General features: G+C 40.0%; 1 protein-coding gene across 11 annotated transcripts in view; it reads left to right on the top strand.

Moving 5' to 3' along the window:
• The window catches only part of LOC129730188 (uncharacterized), a 112,994-nt gene that overhangs the window by 86,083 nt on the left and 12,064 nt on the right, over window positions 1-14,847 (top strand). For 7 of the 11 annotated variants that reach the window (XM_055689327.1, XM_055689326.1, XM_055689325.1 and 4 more), the window contains 3 exons: window positions 620-1,051; window positions 12,670-12,781; window positions 14,418-14,671. In XM_055689327.1, coding sequence (XP_055545302.1) covers window positions 620-1,051; window positions 12,670-12,781; window positions 14,418-14,671 — 798 coding nt within the window. Of the gene's footprint in view, window positions 1-619; window positions 1,052-12,669; window positions 12,782-14,402; window positions 14,672-14,847 lie in introns of all 11 variants that reach the window. The other 4 variants (XM_055689330.1, XM_055689329.1, XM_055689332.1 and 1 more) reach the window with 4 other exon arrangements.

Raw genomic sequence — 14,847 nt, 5'->3', positions numbered from 1 at the left:
AAGAGAAATTATAATAGTGTTATTAAGTGAGCTAATTAAATGCAGCTCACGACCGCGATTTTTCGTCCGCTTCCAAGCGCCATTCCGAATATTGCATAATTTGGTTACGGAAACTGGCACGAGGAAGCAACGTTCACGACCGAACGCTACGTGTAAATGTGTGGCGATCGAATCACAACATATTGCGTGAGTTCAATCGTATTATGCATTTGAATTTGTTACATATTGTCTAAGCAATTGAAACCGAAGTGCTTTTCTCAAAAAATATTCTTCTGCTTGAATATTAAGATCCCAATAAAATAGTATGCATTTCATAACTAAACAATTTAAAAAGCTAATCCATATTTCAAGTTAAACAGGTAAAAATTATTGTATCCATGAGTCGTTGAAACGAAAGTGAAATCCACATTTTTTACCATTTTGTTTTTTTTTCTCATTCCACCTGTACATATCATATTGGAACTGTTAAAGGAAGCAGCATTGCCTGGTTTTAATTTTACGCAATATTACGCAGCAAATGTTGATCGACAATTCTGGTGTAAGGACAGAGCTCCGTGTCAAGCTTCGTAACCGAATCGTAATCATCTTATCATAAGAATTTTCATGATCTGCTTTTTAGTTGCCCTCTCGATTTATAGACCACACAATATCCTACCCTCGTATCATAGTCCCTATCCAGTAGTAGTAGTGCCCAAACCACACACAGTGAGTCCAAAAGTGCGGAACCGCATCAATCTGCACTCCGGTGCGCCCAGTAGTGTTACTAAAGCAATCAACCCATATGCGCTTCATCAAACTACAGTTGGTGGTGACGGTGGGCTTCGCCTCGGGGTCCGGTCGGAAATACAGTGCCAGGACGAGGGTGGTACCTGTGAGTTCTTTCTGCTGTGCTGGATGTCCGGCGGGTTGCTGCAGGGCAGCTGCGGCGGGCTGCTGAAAGGTTGCTGCCATCGGACGGCCAAGTCGGCCAACATCGCCAGCGGCACCGGGAACACGATCGATCTAACAAATCTTCCAAATTACGATTATGGTCCGGTTGAGAATGATCCTAGTGAGTGAAAATATATCCATTTTCTGAAGTCTGAGTAAACAGAAAGCTACGCCGCACCAATCATTACACACATCTACCTACACTTTTATTTTCGTTTCTGCTCACAAAAACACCCACACACAAACCTACACTGAGTTCAGAGATGAGATTAATCTGTCTTCTATTTCGATATGCTCTAATTGTTTTTCTACGTTTTTGCCTCTCACTCTAATTAACTTTTCTTTTGTTTATTTTTTAATTTACGTTGCTGTTCTGGTGATTTTATTTGACATTTTGTTCTGTTCTTTTGATTCGGGAAATAATACTTCTGGAATATCGCAGCGAACACCACGCGCAACAAAATTAAACTATCATATTTCTGTAGGTACTACAACAACAACAACACTACTACTCGATGTTGTTTGCAACAAGGCGAGTCTTCAACACCAGTATATGTTTGCACCAAATGAGTGTTTTGCATGTATACGCTGTGATTAAAAAAATATCAAAATATTTCCAGCTGGTGTGATGTTTTCTGTTGTGTAACTTTTTTCAACGACATTGATGCTATTACATGAATAGTTTAACAATTTTTTTACAGTGCAATAAGTTTTAAATATATTGTATTTTGACTATTTCATATTGAATTAAATTCAATAAATTATCCTTCTTCAATTCATTTTTACGAGTCATTCGCTATGAGTGACTGCATTACATATCTTAAATCGTTTAGTAAACTTCGAAAAGAGGTTCTTATACCAATTAAAAATATGAGCAGAAATCAGCAATATTCTATCGACTTTCGCGACAAAGATATGGTTCGTAATTTCTTACAGTCTATGTATCCCGTACTCCATGAATTATTACTAATCACTTTCCATCTGTTATTATTCACTTTTACTTAATTTCAACCAATCTTGTATCTGTATCTGTATTCCTTCATCCCCCATTCCGCGTTTCTTATTTTCCTGCTATCATTTATCTTCAGCCTTTCTCATTGAAAATTTATCACCTCGCATCATCTTGGTTTTACACTTCTACGTTAATTTCGCATCCCTTAATGCTCACTTCTCAATTCTCGTCCCACATTCGTATATTAACGTTTCTCATTCCTCCTCACTCATTTTTCATCCCAAGTTTCTCACATTCTTAACCTCAATCTTTGTCTATTGTCATTACATCATTTATCTTGAGCTCGCAACGGAGAGTAGCGTGAGGGAGGGTATTTTCGGTGGTGAATAAAATAGTATCTCAGGGGTTAGGAACAACCTACGAGCCTTATTTTTTGCAGTACGATACATTAAGATTAGAAGAAGCATCACGCAAAAAAATTGCTTCGTAGGTTGTCCCTAACCCCTGATATTCTATTTCAATCGCTGCCGAAAATACCCTTTATGCTGCAAGCTCAGGACAGAACACACAGCGCCATCAGAAAACACGCAAGCCAAGGGTTTTAGACGTCAATATATAAAGCCGGAGAACACATAACCAGTAGTCGCAGTGTTTTCATCTTTTTCTAAAATGACTCAAAGTAATTTATTTCACGTCATCATACAGCATTGATACTCATGCTTCATTTCCTCCTTATTCAATACTCATTACCCTGATTTCCTATTTCGTATGCTACATAATTTATAAATGATTTCATATTCCTCGTCCCGTATCCTTTCTTATTCCCAATTCCTTATTTTTTATTCGTCTTCTCTCATCAGAGTACACTCATCCCTAATTGTTCATCCGTCATCCCTTATCATTCTTTCGTCATCCCTCAATCCGCATTCTTCCTCCTCATTCCTCGTTCCTCATTCCTCATTCCTCATTACTCAATTCTCTTCTCCCATAAGCCGTCACCCATCCCTTATTCTTTATTTGTCATCCCTCACTCCTCATTCCACATTACTCATCCCTTATTTCCTATTCCTCATTTCTCATTCCTCACTCCTAAATCTCTATTCATCATTTTTCATTCCTCATTTTTCAATCTTCCTTTCTTATTGCTTATTCCTAATTCCTCATTCCTTATTTGTCATTCCTCATTTTTCATTCCACGTTCCTCATTCATGATTACTCATTATTCATTCATCATTCATCATTCCTCATTCAAAGCAAAGCCTTGGTACTTCATTCTGATTCGAAACTCGACCTTCTGTTTGTCATACACAGACTTTGCAGCCAACTGTTTTAGTGTACAGGACAATTGCGGGGCTAGCGCTACGATTCTACTGACACTAACAGTCTCTCCCGAGCCGGGACTCAAATCTACGACGACTGGCATGCTGGGCTCAAGACCAGCTGGAATTCCTCATTCATCGTTCTTTATTACTTGATCCGCATTCTTTATTCCTCATTCATCATTACTCTTTTCTCATTCCTCATCCCTCATTCCTCATTCTTCCTCCTCATTTCTCAATCCTCATTAATCATTCCTCATTACTCAACTCTCTTCTCCCATAAGCCGTCACACAACCCTTATCCTTTGTTCGTCATCCCTCACTCCTCAGTCAACATTACTCATTCCTCATTCCTCATTCCTCATTCCTCACTCCTAAATCCCCATCCATAATTTCTCATTCCTCATTCCTTATTCCTTGTTTCTCATTCCTCATTACTCATCCCTTATGCCTCATTTATCACTCTTCATTTCTCATTCCTTATTCCTCGCTTCACGTTTCTTATTTCCCAATCCTTGTTCCTTATTTTTAATTTCTCATTTTTCATTCCCCATTCCCCCATTTCCCTCATCATTACTCATTATTCATTCATCATTCCTCATTCATCATTTCATATTCCTTGATCCGCATTCTTTATTCCTCATTTCTCTTTTATCATTACTAATACTGCATGCATCATTACTAATTCTTCATTCTTCATTCTCTATTCTTCTATTCTTCATTCGTCGTTCCTCATTCCTTATACCTGGTTTCTCATTCCTCATAACTCATTTCGCATTCCTCATTCATCCTTCCTCATTCCTCATTCCTCATTCATCGTTATTATTTCTTCATTCTTCATTATTTATTCTTCATTCCTCAATCCTCATTCCTCATTCCTCAATCCTAAATCCTCATTCCTCATTCCTCATTCCCTATTCCTCATTCCTCATTCCTCATTCCTCATTCCTCATTCCTCATTCTCCATCCATCATTTCTGAATCCTCTATTCATATAACTCATTTCTCGTTCCTTATTCCCTATTCTGTAATCCTCAACCTTCATTCATCTTCTTCTTCCGGACTTCACTCATCCCTTATCCTTAATTCTACATCCCTCATCCATCATTTTTTATTACTTAATCCTTATTTCGCATTCCTAATTCCTCATCCCTCACTCCTCATTCAATATTCATATTCATTTCTCATTTATCATTTTTCATTCCTCTTTCCACATTCCTTATTCCCCATACCTTATTCCTTATTCCTCATTCCTTATTCCTTGTTTCTAATTCCTTTTTACTCATTCCTAACTCTTCATGCCTCATTCCTCATTCGCTATCCTTCGTTTCTCATTCCTTATCCCTCATCCATCTTTTTTTCTCATTTCACATTCCTCATTCCTTATTTCTCATCTATCATCCTTCATCTCTCATCCCTTATCCCTCATCTTTCATCCCTCATCCCTGATCCCTCATCCCTCATCCCTAATCCCTCATCCCTCATCCCTCATCCCTCATCCCTCATCCCCCATCCCTCATCCCTCATCCCTCATCCCTCATCCCTCTTCCCTCATCCCTCATCCCTCATCCCTCATTCCTCATCCCTCATCCCTTATCCCTCATACCTCATCCCTCATCCCTCAACCCTCATCCCTCATCCCTCATCCCTCATCCCTCATCCCTCATCCCTCATTCCTCATCCCTCATCCCTCAGCCCTCATCCCTCATCCCTCATACCTCATCCCTCATCCCTCATCCCTCATCCCTCATCCCTAATTCATATTCATTTCTCATTTATCATTTTTCATTCCTCTTTCCACATTCCTTATTCCCCATACCTTATTCCTTATTCCTCATTCCTTATTCCTTGTTTCTAATTCCTTTTTACTCATTCCTAACTCTTCATGCCTCATTCCTCATTCGCTATCCTTCGTTTCTCATTCCTTATTCCTCATCCATCTTTTTTTCTCATTTCACATTCCTCATTCCTTATTTCTCATCTATCATCCTTCATCTCTCATCCCTTATCCCTCATCTTTCATCCCTCATCCCTGATCCCTCATCCCTCATCCCTAATCCCTCATCCCTCATCCCTCATCCCTCATCCCTCATCCCCCATCCCTCATCCCTCGTCCCTCATCCCTCATCCCTCTTCCCTCATCCCTCATCCCTCATCCCTCATTCCTCATCCCTCATCCCTTATCCCTCATACCTCATCCCTCATCCCTCATCCCTCATCCCTCATCCCTCATCCCTCATCCCTCATCCCTCATCCCTCATTCCTCATCCCTCATCCCTCAGCCCTCATCCCTCATCCCTCATACCTCATCCCTCATCCCTCATCCCTCATCCCTCATCCCTCATCCCTCATCCCTCATTCCTTATCCCTCATCCCTCATCCCTCATCCCTCATCCCTCATCCCTCATCCCTCATCCCTCATCCCTCATCCCTCATCCCCCATCCCTCATCCCTCATCCCTCATCCCTCATCCCTCATCCCCCATCCCTCATCCCTCATCCCTCATCCCTCATCCATCATCCCTCATCCCTCATCCCTCATCCCTCATCCCTCATCCCTCATCCCTCATCCCTCATCCCTCATCCCTCATCCCTCATCCTTTATCCTTCCTCCCTACATACTCATCTCTTATCTATTTATTCCTCATAGTTCATTCTCATAGTGCATTCCTCATTATTAATTCCGCATCGTTCATTTTTTATTGTTTATTTCATATCATTAATTTTACTCGCATCTCCCATCCTTCATTATTCGTTCACAATCCCTCATTACTTTTTTCAAATTCTTTTTAACCCTATATCCCCAATACTCAATCGCTCACTCCTCATGGTTCATACGTAATCGTCAACTCATCATCGCTTATTCCTCATCGGTAATTGCTCATCATTCATTTTGCATCGTTCATTCCTCATCGTTCATTCCCCACCGTTCATCGTTTACACCACATCGGTCATGCCTCTTCGTTCATTCCTTATCGTTCCTTCGTCATTCTTAAATTTCTCTCATCCCTCATCCCTCAATCTTTATTCTAAATCCCTCATTCCTCTTTCCCAATCCCTACTTTCTGATTTCATGCTCTTAATCTCTAATCTTTCATTCCTCGTCGTTCATTCTTTATCGTCTATTTTTAATCATTTATTTTTCATCGTTCATTCCTTATCGTGCCTTAGCTTTACTCTCATCCCTCATCACTCATTTTTCATTATCAATCTCTCATTCCTTTTCTCCAATCCTTACTTTCTAATCTTAGATTCCAAATCCCTAATCGTTCATTCCTCGTTGTTTCTCACTTATCCTTTAATTTCTCTTATCCGTCATCCCTCATTCTTCATCCTGTATCTCTCTTTCATCTTCTCCAATCCCTACTTTCTAATTTCATATCCTCAATCTCTAATCGTTTATTACTCATCGTTCATTCGTAATCGTTCATTTCTCATCATTCATTCGTAATCGTTATTCCTCATCGTTCATTCATCATCATTCATTTCTCATCGTTCATTCCTTCTCGTTCCTTGCACATTATTAATTTTGCTCTCATCCCTCAACCCTCATGCTTCAATCTCAATCTGTCATTTCTCTTCTCCTATCCTTGCCTTCTAATCCCATATCCCCAATCCCTGATCGTTCATTCCTCATCGCTCATTTCTAATCGTTTATTACGTATCGTTTATTCCTCATAATTCATTTCTTATTGTTCATTTCTCATCAGTTAGTTCTCATCGTTCATTCCTTATCGTTCCTTCCTCATACTTAATTTTACTCTCATTCCTCATCCCTCGTTCTTCATTCTCAATCTCTCATTTCTCTTCTCCTAACTCTACTTTTTGATACCATATCACAAATCTCTAATCATTTATTCCTCATCATTCATTCTCCACCGTTTCTCCCTCATCCTCAATCTCTGTTTAATCCCTAATCATCAATTTTTCAATCTCTCACTCGTCAGCGTTTTGAGTCATTTCTCTTCGTTCACTGCTCATTATTAATTTTTTAATCCCTTATCCCACAATTTCAATCCCTAATTTTTAATCCCTCATCCCACAATTCCAACACCAAAGTTTGTATAATTAACTTGCCTACCCTATTTAGCATTCTTCATCGTTTTGTATCTCTCGTCTCTAATAAATGGCATGTTATCCCCTTCCCCACAAACTTCCCGAATTGCTAAATTATTATTCAAGAATCCCACACTATTTCTGCTACATCAATTCCACAAAACTCATTCCCCATTTCCAATCTTTCCTCCTTGATCACTGATAGATCATTTTTCATTCCTCGTTCCATATTGCGCATTCTTCATCTTTAATATCAAATCTCTCACTCATTCATCTGTCATCATTTCGCCCCCATACGTTATCTTATTTAGCGCCCTTTATCATTCCACCCAAAGCATTGTTTATCCCTCTTCTCTTTGTCTCTCGTTCATCTCTCTCGTTTCTTAACTCTTTTTTGTCACTCCTCGCTTCTTGTTCTCCAAGTTGATCTTTTCAATTTTTATTTCTCCTTCCCTAATTATTCCATCTCTTATCACTCATAATTCCTTTATGCATTCATCCTCTATTTCGAATCGCTCTCCATTCATCGGTCCTACTCATCACACGCAATATTTTGCATTTCTCTTCTATTCAAAGGAACGCGGAAACAGAAACGGATTGTATGCTTCGAAATGCAAGCGACTGTTTATGTGCTAGAAGCGGGCTCGTTATGCTCCTCAATATCTGTAGAGATCAGAGTGGAAATTCATCGCTCACTTCTTGCCAGGCTTGCCAGATCTACGAATTTATCCGTAGATCTACGGATTTGTTCACTTCTACGGATTAACATTTATATGGGAAATCCGTGAAGAGGGGGGAATCAGGGGAAATCAGGAGAAATCCGTAGAAATCCGTAGAATCTACGATTTTTATCGAAACAGTTCTGGCATCTCTGCTTCTTGCCCAGCATGAGAGCTGCGTGTAATAATTTTTTGCATCCTACGAAAAGAATTTGTTTGCCTTGTGCTGTGTTCCTGCCGTCCGCAGATAAATTTATACACTTGCTGCTTCCCAGTCAACCACAAATCGTACAACGCTTATTATCATGCGCAGAAACTCAGTTTTAATTGTATATCATGGTGCAGTCTAACCGATTTACGATTGAGGGCTTGGAATTGTAAGAAAGTGTCAAACAAATCGCTTTCAATCGGAAATTATTTTATATAAATACGTAAATCGATGAATTGCATACCACTATTCCTCAGTAGGTATATCTCCTCCAAAATAGTACGCATAAAGACTGGAACGCGCAAAAATTGGTCGACAAAAAAATCGTTTCCTTCAGTCAAATTCGAAATACAAAAATCTTCCTATTTTTATTTTGATAGTTCAACTCACATGTTTAAAGGAAAAAATGTTCGTTTATTATTTTGGTTTGCCAAATCCAAACTGCCGTCCCATCCGCTTAACCCCTTTGATTAAATTTTGTACAGTGGTCTTATCGACCTTATCCGACGCCAAACGCCAGTTAGATTTATTCTGCTGCTCGTTTTCGATGGATTTATTAGTTTTTTTTAATATTCCGTTTGACCAAGTCTCAATACTGTTCGATAGAGCGGAAATCTGGGCTGTTAGGAGGGTTCTGGTCTTAGGGTACTACAACCACGTTGTGCGCATCGTACCACTCGATCGCCTTTTTCCCATAGTGGCAGCTTGCCAAGTCCGACCAGAACAGCAAAACCCTGTTATGTTGCTTTAGGAATGGTAGCAGCTGGTTTTCCAGGCACTTCTGGACGTAGATCTCTTGATTGACAGTTTCGTACTGATGGAAATGCCGCCTTTTAGACGACACGTACATATGGCCTGCCAGACGAGGTATTTTTTCGGGAACTTCGATAGTTTGATGGTTTTAAAAATTCAGGCCACCTTTCTTCTTCATGGTACGGTATAAAATTCCTGTCCCGGAAGCTGCTTGAAATCAGCCTTCACATAAGTTTCGACACCCATGGTGTAACTTTGTAAGCAGATAACAGTTTTCCGGACCACCGCTTCGCCGAGGTGTTTTATTCGTAATCTGGGTTCGCCACCTTCACCGTCTCAAACGTCGACAACCCGGCTCGTTTCTTGGCCCGCTGCACACTAATATGGGAGACAATGAGATTGCCAGTGACGTATTTGATGTAGAAGTTAAGATTCCGCTTATAATTCGCTACCACCTTCTTCATCGTCGCTGCCACGTCCGAATTACGATTGCCGCCGTTTCCAGGCTTCCTGGCGGTCGACAGACGCTCCCCGAACGTTTCTAAAATATATATTACGGTCGATTCGGCCACATCCAGCAATTTTGCCAATTTGGCGTGCGAGAACGTCGGATTCTCTTGCGGCGCGAGCAAAATTTTTAGACGCTGTTCCTCTTGCTTGGACGCCATTTTGAAAACTGGAGAGCAACCGGTGAAAACTCATTTTAGCAACCATTGTATACACACTCAACTTCCAAATGCAACCTTTCATGTTTTTTTAAATGCATTTTTAACAGAAATACACCAATTTGAAGTTGACCAATTTTTGCGCGTTCCAGTCTTTATGCTGTTTTTGTGCATCAAATGCGAGTTTGTATGATATAATATATAGGAGTGCAGACATGGAATTGAAATATTCTTATACGTATGAAAATGTAGACTAGGTTATACCACAGCTTAGCGAAATAAAAGTGCTGAATAACTCTAGTTAGAACACACCGTGCGCACTCCTAAAAGATAGATTTGAAAGCATTTAAATACTTGTGTGACGGAGGTCTAGATTTTTTTCCAGTATCAAGATGCAAAGCTAGTAACGGAATCTATTTTTCTACTAAGATGCTTCCCTCACTTGATATATGCTTAATGCCTTATTCAGACTACGCCGCATATCACCTGATATCTCCAGATGATATCGACTATCACTTCGGATGTTAACACTACAGTGAGATGATATGGTTTGATATTTGCTTTGGTAATTGGAAAGAGAAGACAAACAAAAACAGGTCACAGCAGAAACAAGACAACAAGAGTAAAGCAATTAGGATAGAGATGTCAGGTATAGCGAATTTATTCATTCGCAGAGCTCACCTGAGGCTATCTAGCATCTATTTCTTGTATCTTAAATCGCAATATCACTTCTCTATTCCTACGTAGATTTCCACCGACTCCGTGGAATATAGAAATTCGCTTCTAGTGGGCTCGCATCAACGCTCTCATATGCAATTGTCAAAATGTTCGGGATGACAAAAGCAAAAATATTTCTTTCCTTTTTCTTCGCATGCAACACGAATTGTGAAAATTATAGGGTTGCGTCAAATGTCTTTTGGTCGTGTTGTCAACTGCTGCAAATCTGGTTTTTATTGGTTTTCGAACATGATAGCCGAGGTGATATCCGATGACAGCTCTATTGTATGGGATATGGGGTGATATGAATGTTAATATGGTCTTCATAGCACGAATCGCCTGATATCAGGTGATATCCAGTGTAGTTTGAACGAGGTGTAAGAGACACACTGTAAAACCACTGCAGTGAGGTCTGTTGTGAAGTTTTTATTCGTAATGTCCTTTCGTGTAAGAAACCTTACACCAGTTCATGAGCTTTCTGAAGAGCTATTTAAAATTACACCGCAGTATTTTTTGAAGCTCCACAGATACAAACGATCCGCTACTCTCTTCAAGCAAGTGCGTCGCTTTGCCCACCAGTTTGAGAGCAGTTGTTTTCGCAGTGAAAGATATTTTCATGCACGCTGGTGATTTTCTGAAAAGAAACGACAATGCAATGTGATGTTTAAGTGTATTTTTAGTGCAAATTTTTTCTGCAAAAAAACTAGGTCTTTAAAAATAATGCTACGTCGATTGTCTCAACTTGTCATAAAACGATATTGGCCCCCACCCTCCCCCATGAATACTCTGTATTTTAAGTATGCCCCTTATCTATGATTCTTCATTGATCCCGCATAATTATTAAACAATAAACGGATGATAATGCAGATTGTTTAACGATAACCCACACAGTTGTGACTATATCCCGAACTAGTTGTTAAGCAAGTTTTATGGTTATTGATTATGCGGGATCGTTAATCATTTTTCATCCCTCATCCTTTATACGCTAAATGGAATTATTATTCACTTTATTCATGATTTTTTTGCCGCCATCTTTTGTTCTCTCTTGCGGAACGTTTGTTTTCGCAATTAGGAATTTTTTACTTCTCATAAAGCCACTTTTCAGGGTGTACACAAAAAGTCATGGTATATACTAAAATCACTGGGCAACAATGGTGAACATTTGTTGATTTGTTTGATAATGAATTTGCATAGGAAATTCAGTTGAACTTCTATGAAAAATGTGTTGAACATTGTAGTCACAAAAAATAAAATTTCTGCTATCACTCTTCATTAGTGATATTTTTTGATCAACTTTCCTGCACCCAATATCCTGCTTCGAAGACTCAACGCAAGTGCACTCTAAGCCGTTACTATAGTCTTGACAGCGAATAATGCTATAAGCAACAAAAGCAAACTGGTCTGATGAACAAACTGATTTTAATTAGTTTAAATAAATCGAATGAAAAGCCTAACATAACCTCGATTGAAAACTCGCCTCGTTGTTGGCAACTCATTCTTCATTGCCAGTTACGCAAAAACAGATAAGAAACAACACATCGAGTTCAAAATAACCCCACACCGTTTGTATTTGGTAAGCGTAAAACTTAACTCTGAAGCTCTTTTTTACAGCTAACGCTAATTTGGAAGATTTGTTGATTGATGACCCGTACCCGGTGAAATGCTGCACACAAGAAATCCACAATGCTAGATTTAAGTCAATTTGGTTCCGTGTCCTACATTTCGCGAATTCATACCGGTTACGTTCACTGATCGTTCTGTTGTTTAACTGTCCTTGAAAATATTAGTACCGAAAGGCAGAAATCATTTCGAAACCATCAAAGGATCTAGTTGAAGCACAAATACATTACCTGGTACGTACTTACTGTGTCGTTCTGTTTTTCAATTATGTAAGTAAGTTTAGTCCTCTTTTATAATACCGTTTCAAATTCAACACTGTAAATACGCGACTATATCTTTGTAAGTTCTAATGTCTTTATATTTAAAATATTTTCAAATCGACAAAGAAGTCAGTCATTCAACAGGCAATCAAGGATCACAACCAAATTGACTTTAGCTGGAGCTGAACTAATTTATTAGAATCTTTGGCATGCTAAATAAAATCACTGCCAGGAACATTTCTTTACATAAGTACTATCACTGAACTAGTACTAACAAATAATGCTTTTTCACTGTATCTAACAACTGCTTGCTCATTGTTTGTTTAAAGCTTTCATTCGCTTGTTTATCCACCCAAAACAACTTATGGACACAATCAAAACATTCTGCTATTGTTTGCGCCCTCTAGGCCGAAAACTTACCGTTTACAATCTCTTCTTTTTCTCTTCTTTTATTCTTTCCCATTTCTTCTAGGCTGCGGTATCTCGCTAGCGAAACAGACGGCTCAGCGACGGATTGTCGGCGGTGACGATGCCGGTTTCGGGTCGTTCCCCTGGCAAGCCTACATTCGAATAGGCTCATCGAGGTAACGTGCAATACGGCCGCCGATTTGCGGTTAAGCCGAAGCAAACAAACAAAACGAACAATCAATCCGAAAACAAAAGTCGCTGTGTGTCCAGAAATGGGCCGGCGTTTTCACTCCTATGACACGCATTTTTGTATCATTACGAAACGGTAGCTATGAACCATCGCACACACGGCACACACTTACACACATACCTGTACACATCAAAAACCGTACATGCATATATTTAGGTACTAGCGCGAACAAATGGGGACTCCATAATGTAACGACGAGACTGTGAAACAGTGACGGCTTGGACAGGTGGGGGCATTCCGGGCGACATGAATCGGTTTTGTGCGGATAATTCACGTTTCGTGGATTCTTGCGCAAACAAATACCACTAGATACCTTATTGCCAAGTTTGCAATGTTGGAGACACTGGCTTGCACGGACGCGAGTTTAGGCATCTTGGAGCTGTACCTGTCTACAGAGTTTATACATTTGTATATTTCTGTATAAAATTAGACATTTGTTTTGACGAATAACTGCGGATTTATCTCTCACACTCAGTAGACTAATTACAGTTACTAACCAACTATATTTTCACAGAAAAAAGCATGAGCGTTGGAAGAGTTTGGATTTTTTTCAAAGGACCTTGCTTTGTAACCCTCTAACAATTCATATGCAGTATTTTAACACTTCTACGTGACCAACTCTGGTGGAGTATGCATCTCACTTGATTGTTGATTTGAAGTTAAATCATTCATTTCATGATAAAATTTTATAATGATTTTGCGACAAATATGAATCATATTTCGATTTCATTTGTCTACGCTCAGATATAACATAGATTAGTGCTGAAACGTTATAGAAATGAAGAAAGTCGTTTACTCGAGTTTTTCCAAAGCTAATTTAGTAGATAAAACATTCTAGTGGTAGTATGTTTACCACTTCCATTAGACTCCACTTACTTTCTTGATTGTTTTCCTCCGAGCAAACCTTTAACGATCAATCACAACATTAACCTACCGGAAAAAGCCAAGAAGCAGCTGGTGTCGCTCAACATACAAATTGAAGTTCAAGGGAGGGAAAGAACGCCCGCTGCCCAATCGCACTGATCCGACCATCACATTTATAATCGGACTAAACTCGGCTGTTGTTGCTACCAGTTTCAACTTGCAACTCAGTCTGTCAGTTTCGCTTGTGTAGTCTGTGTAATGTAGTAATTACTTACAATTAATTCGCTACTAATCGTTAACTAATCCACTAACATGTTTCTCTTGTTTCTTTCCATCTCGTTTTCCATCGCCCGCTCCCCTCTTCGAACGACGTCTTGCAACACACTGTCTAATGCTTAACATGCACGGCATTTTGCCTTGAAATCCTTCACGTTCGGCACCTGGTGGTCTTTCGGTAACATTCACCGTGATGCTAATTATTGTTTCATCCTTCTCCTCTCGGGAACCGACACGGCCCATTACCACGACCTCTCGCAATCAATGCCACATTGTGCCGGGACTGCGACACTGAACGGACTTCCTGTTTTTGTTCCAAACCCACTGTATCATTCCTTCTTCTCTTCTTCTGAAACCGCTACTCTGTCCCTCTGTCCCGCACACAATCTATTCTTCCTAAAACACAGATCTATGCTTTCCAGATGCGGGGGTTCGCTGATATCACGGCGCCACGTGGTTACGGCCGGGCACTGCGTTGCCCGGGCGACACCGCGTCAGGTGCACGTGACCCTGGGGGACTACGTGATCAACTCGGCCGTCGAACCCCTACCGGCCTATACGTTCGGGGTGCGCTCGATCAACGTTCATCCATACTTCAAGTTCACCCCGCAGGCAGACCGCTTCGACGTGGCGGTGCTCACGCTGGAACGAACCGTGCACTTTATGCCACATATCGGTAAGATTCACCCGCGAAAACCCGGTTTCCCTTGTTTTCAAAAACTGCTAGAACTTATTTGTTATTTTTGAGTAGTTAAATATTACTTTTCCGAAACAAAAACGGGGAAGCCGGGATGCGCGATCGTTTTGCTTTGTTATCTTTGTTTCGCGGACACTCGCTTATAGCGATAACTT

The sequence above is a fragment of the Wyeomyia smithii genome, chromosome 3, assembly GCF_029784165.1.
Source record: "Wyeomyia smithii strain HCP4-BCI-WySm-NY-G18 chromosome 3, ASM2978416v1, whole genome shotgun sequence".
Lineage (NCBI taxonomy): Eukaryota > Metazoa > Arthropoda > Insecta > Diptera > Culicidae > Wyeomyia > Wyeomyia smithii.
Note: the sequence above shows the minus strand (reverse complement) of the source record. Positions and strands in the feature narration are given on the sequence as shown.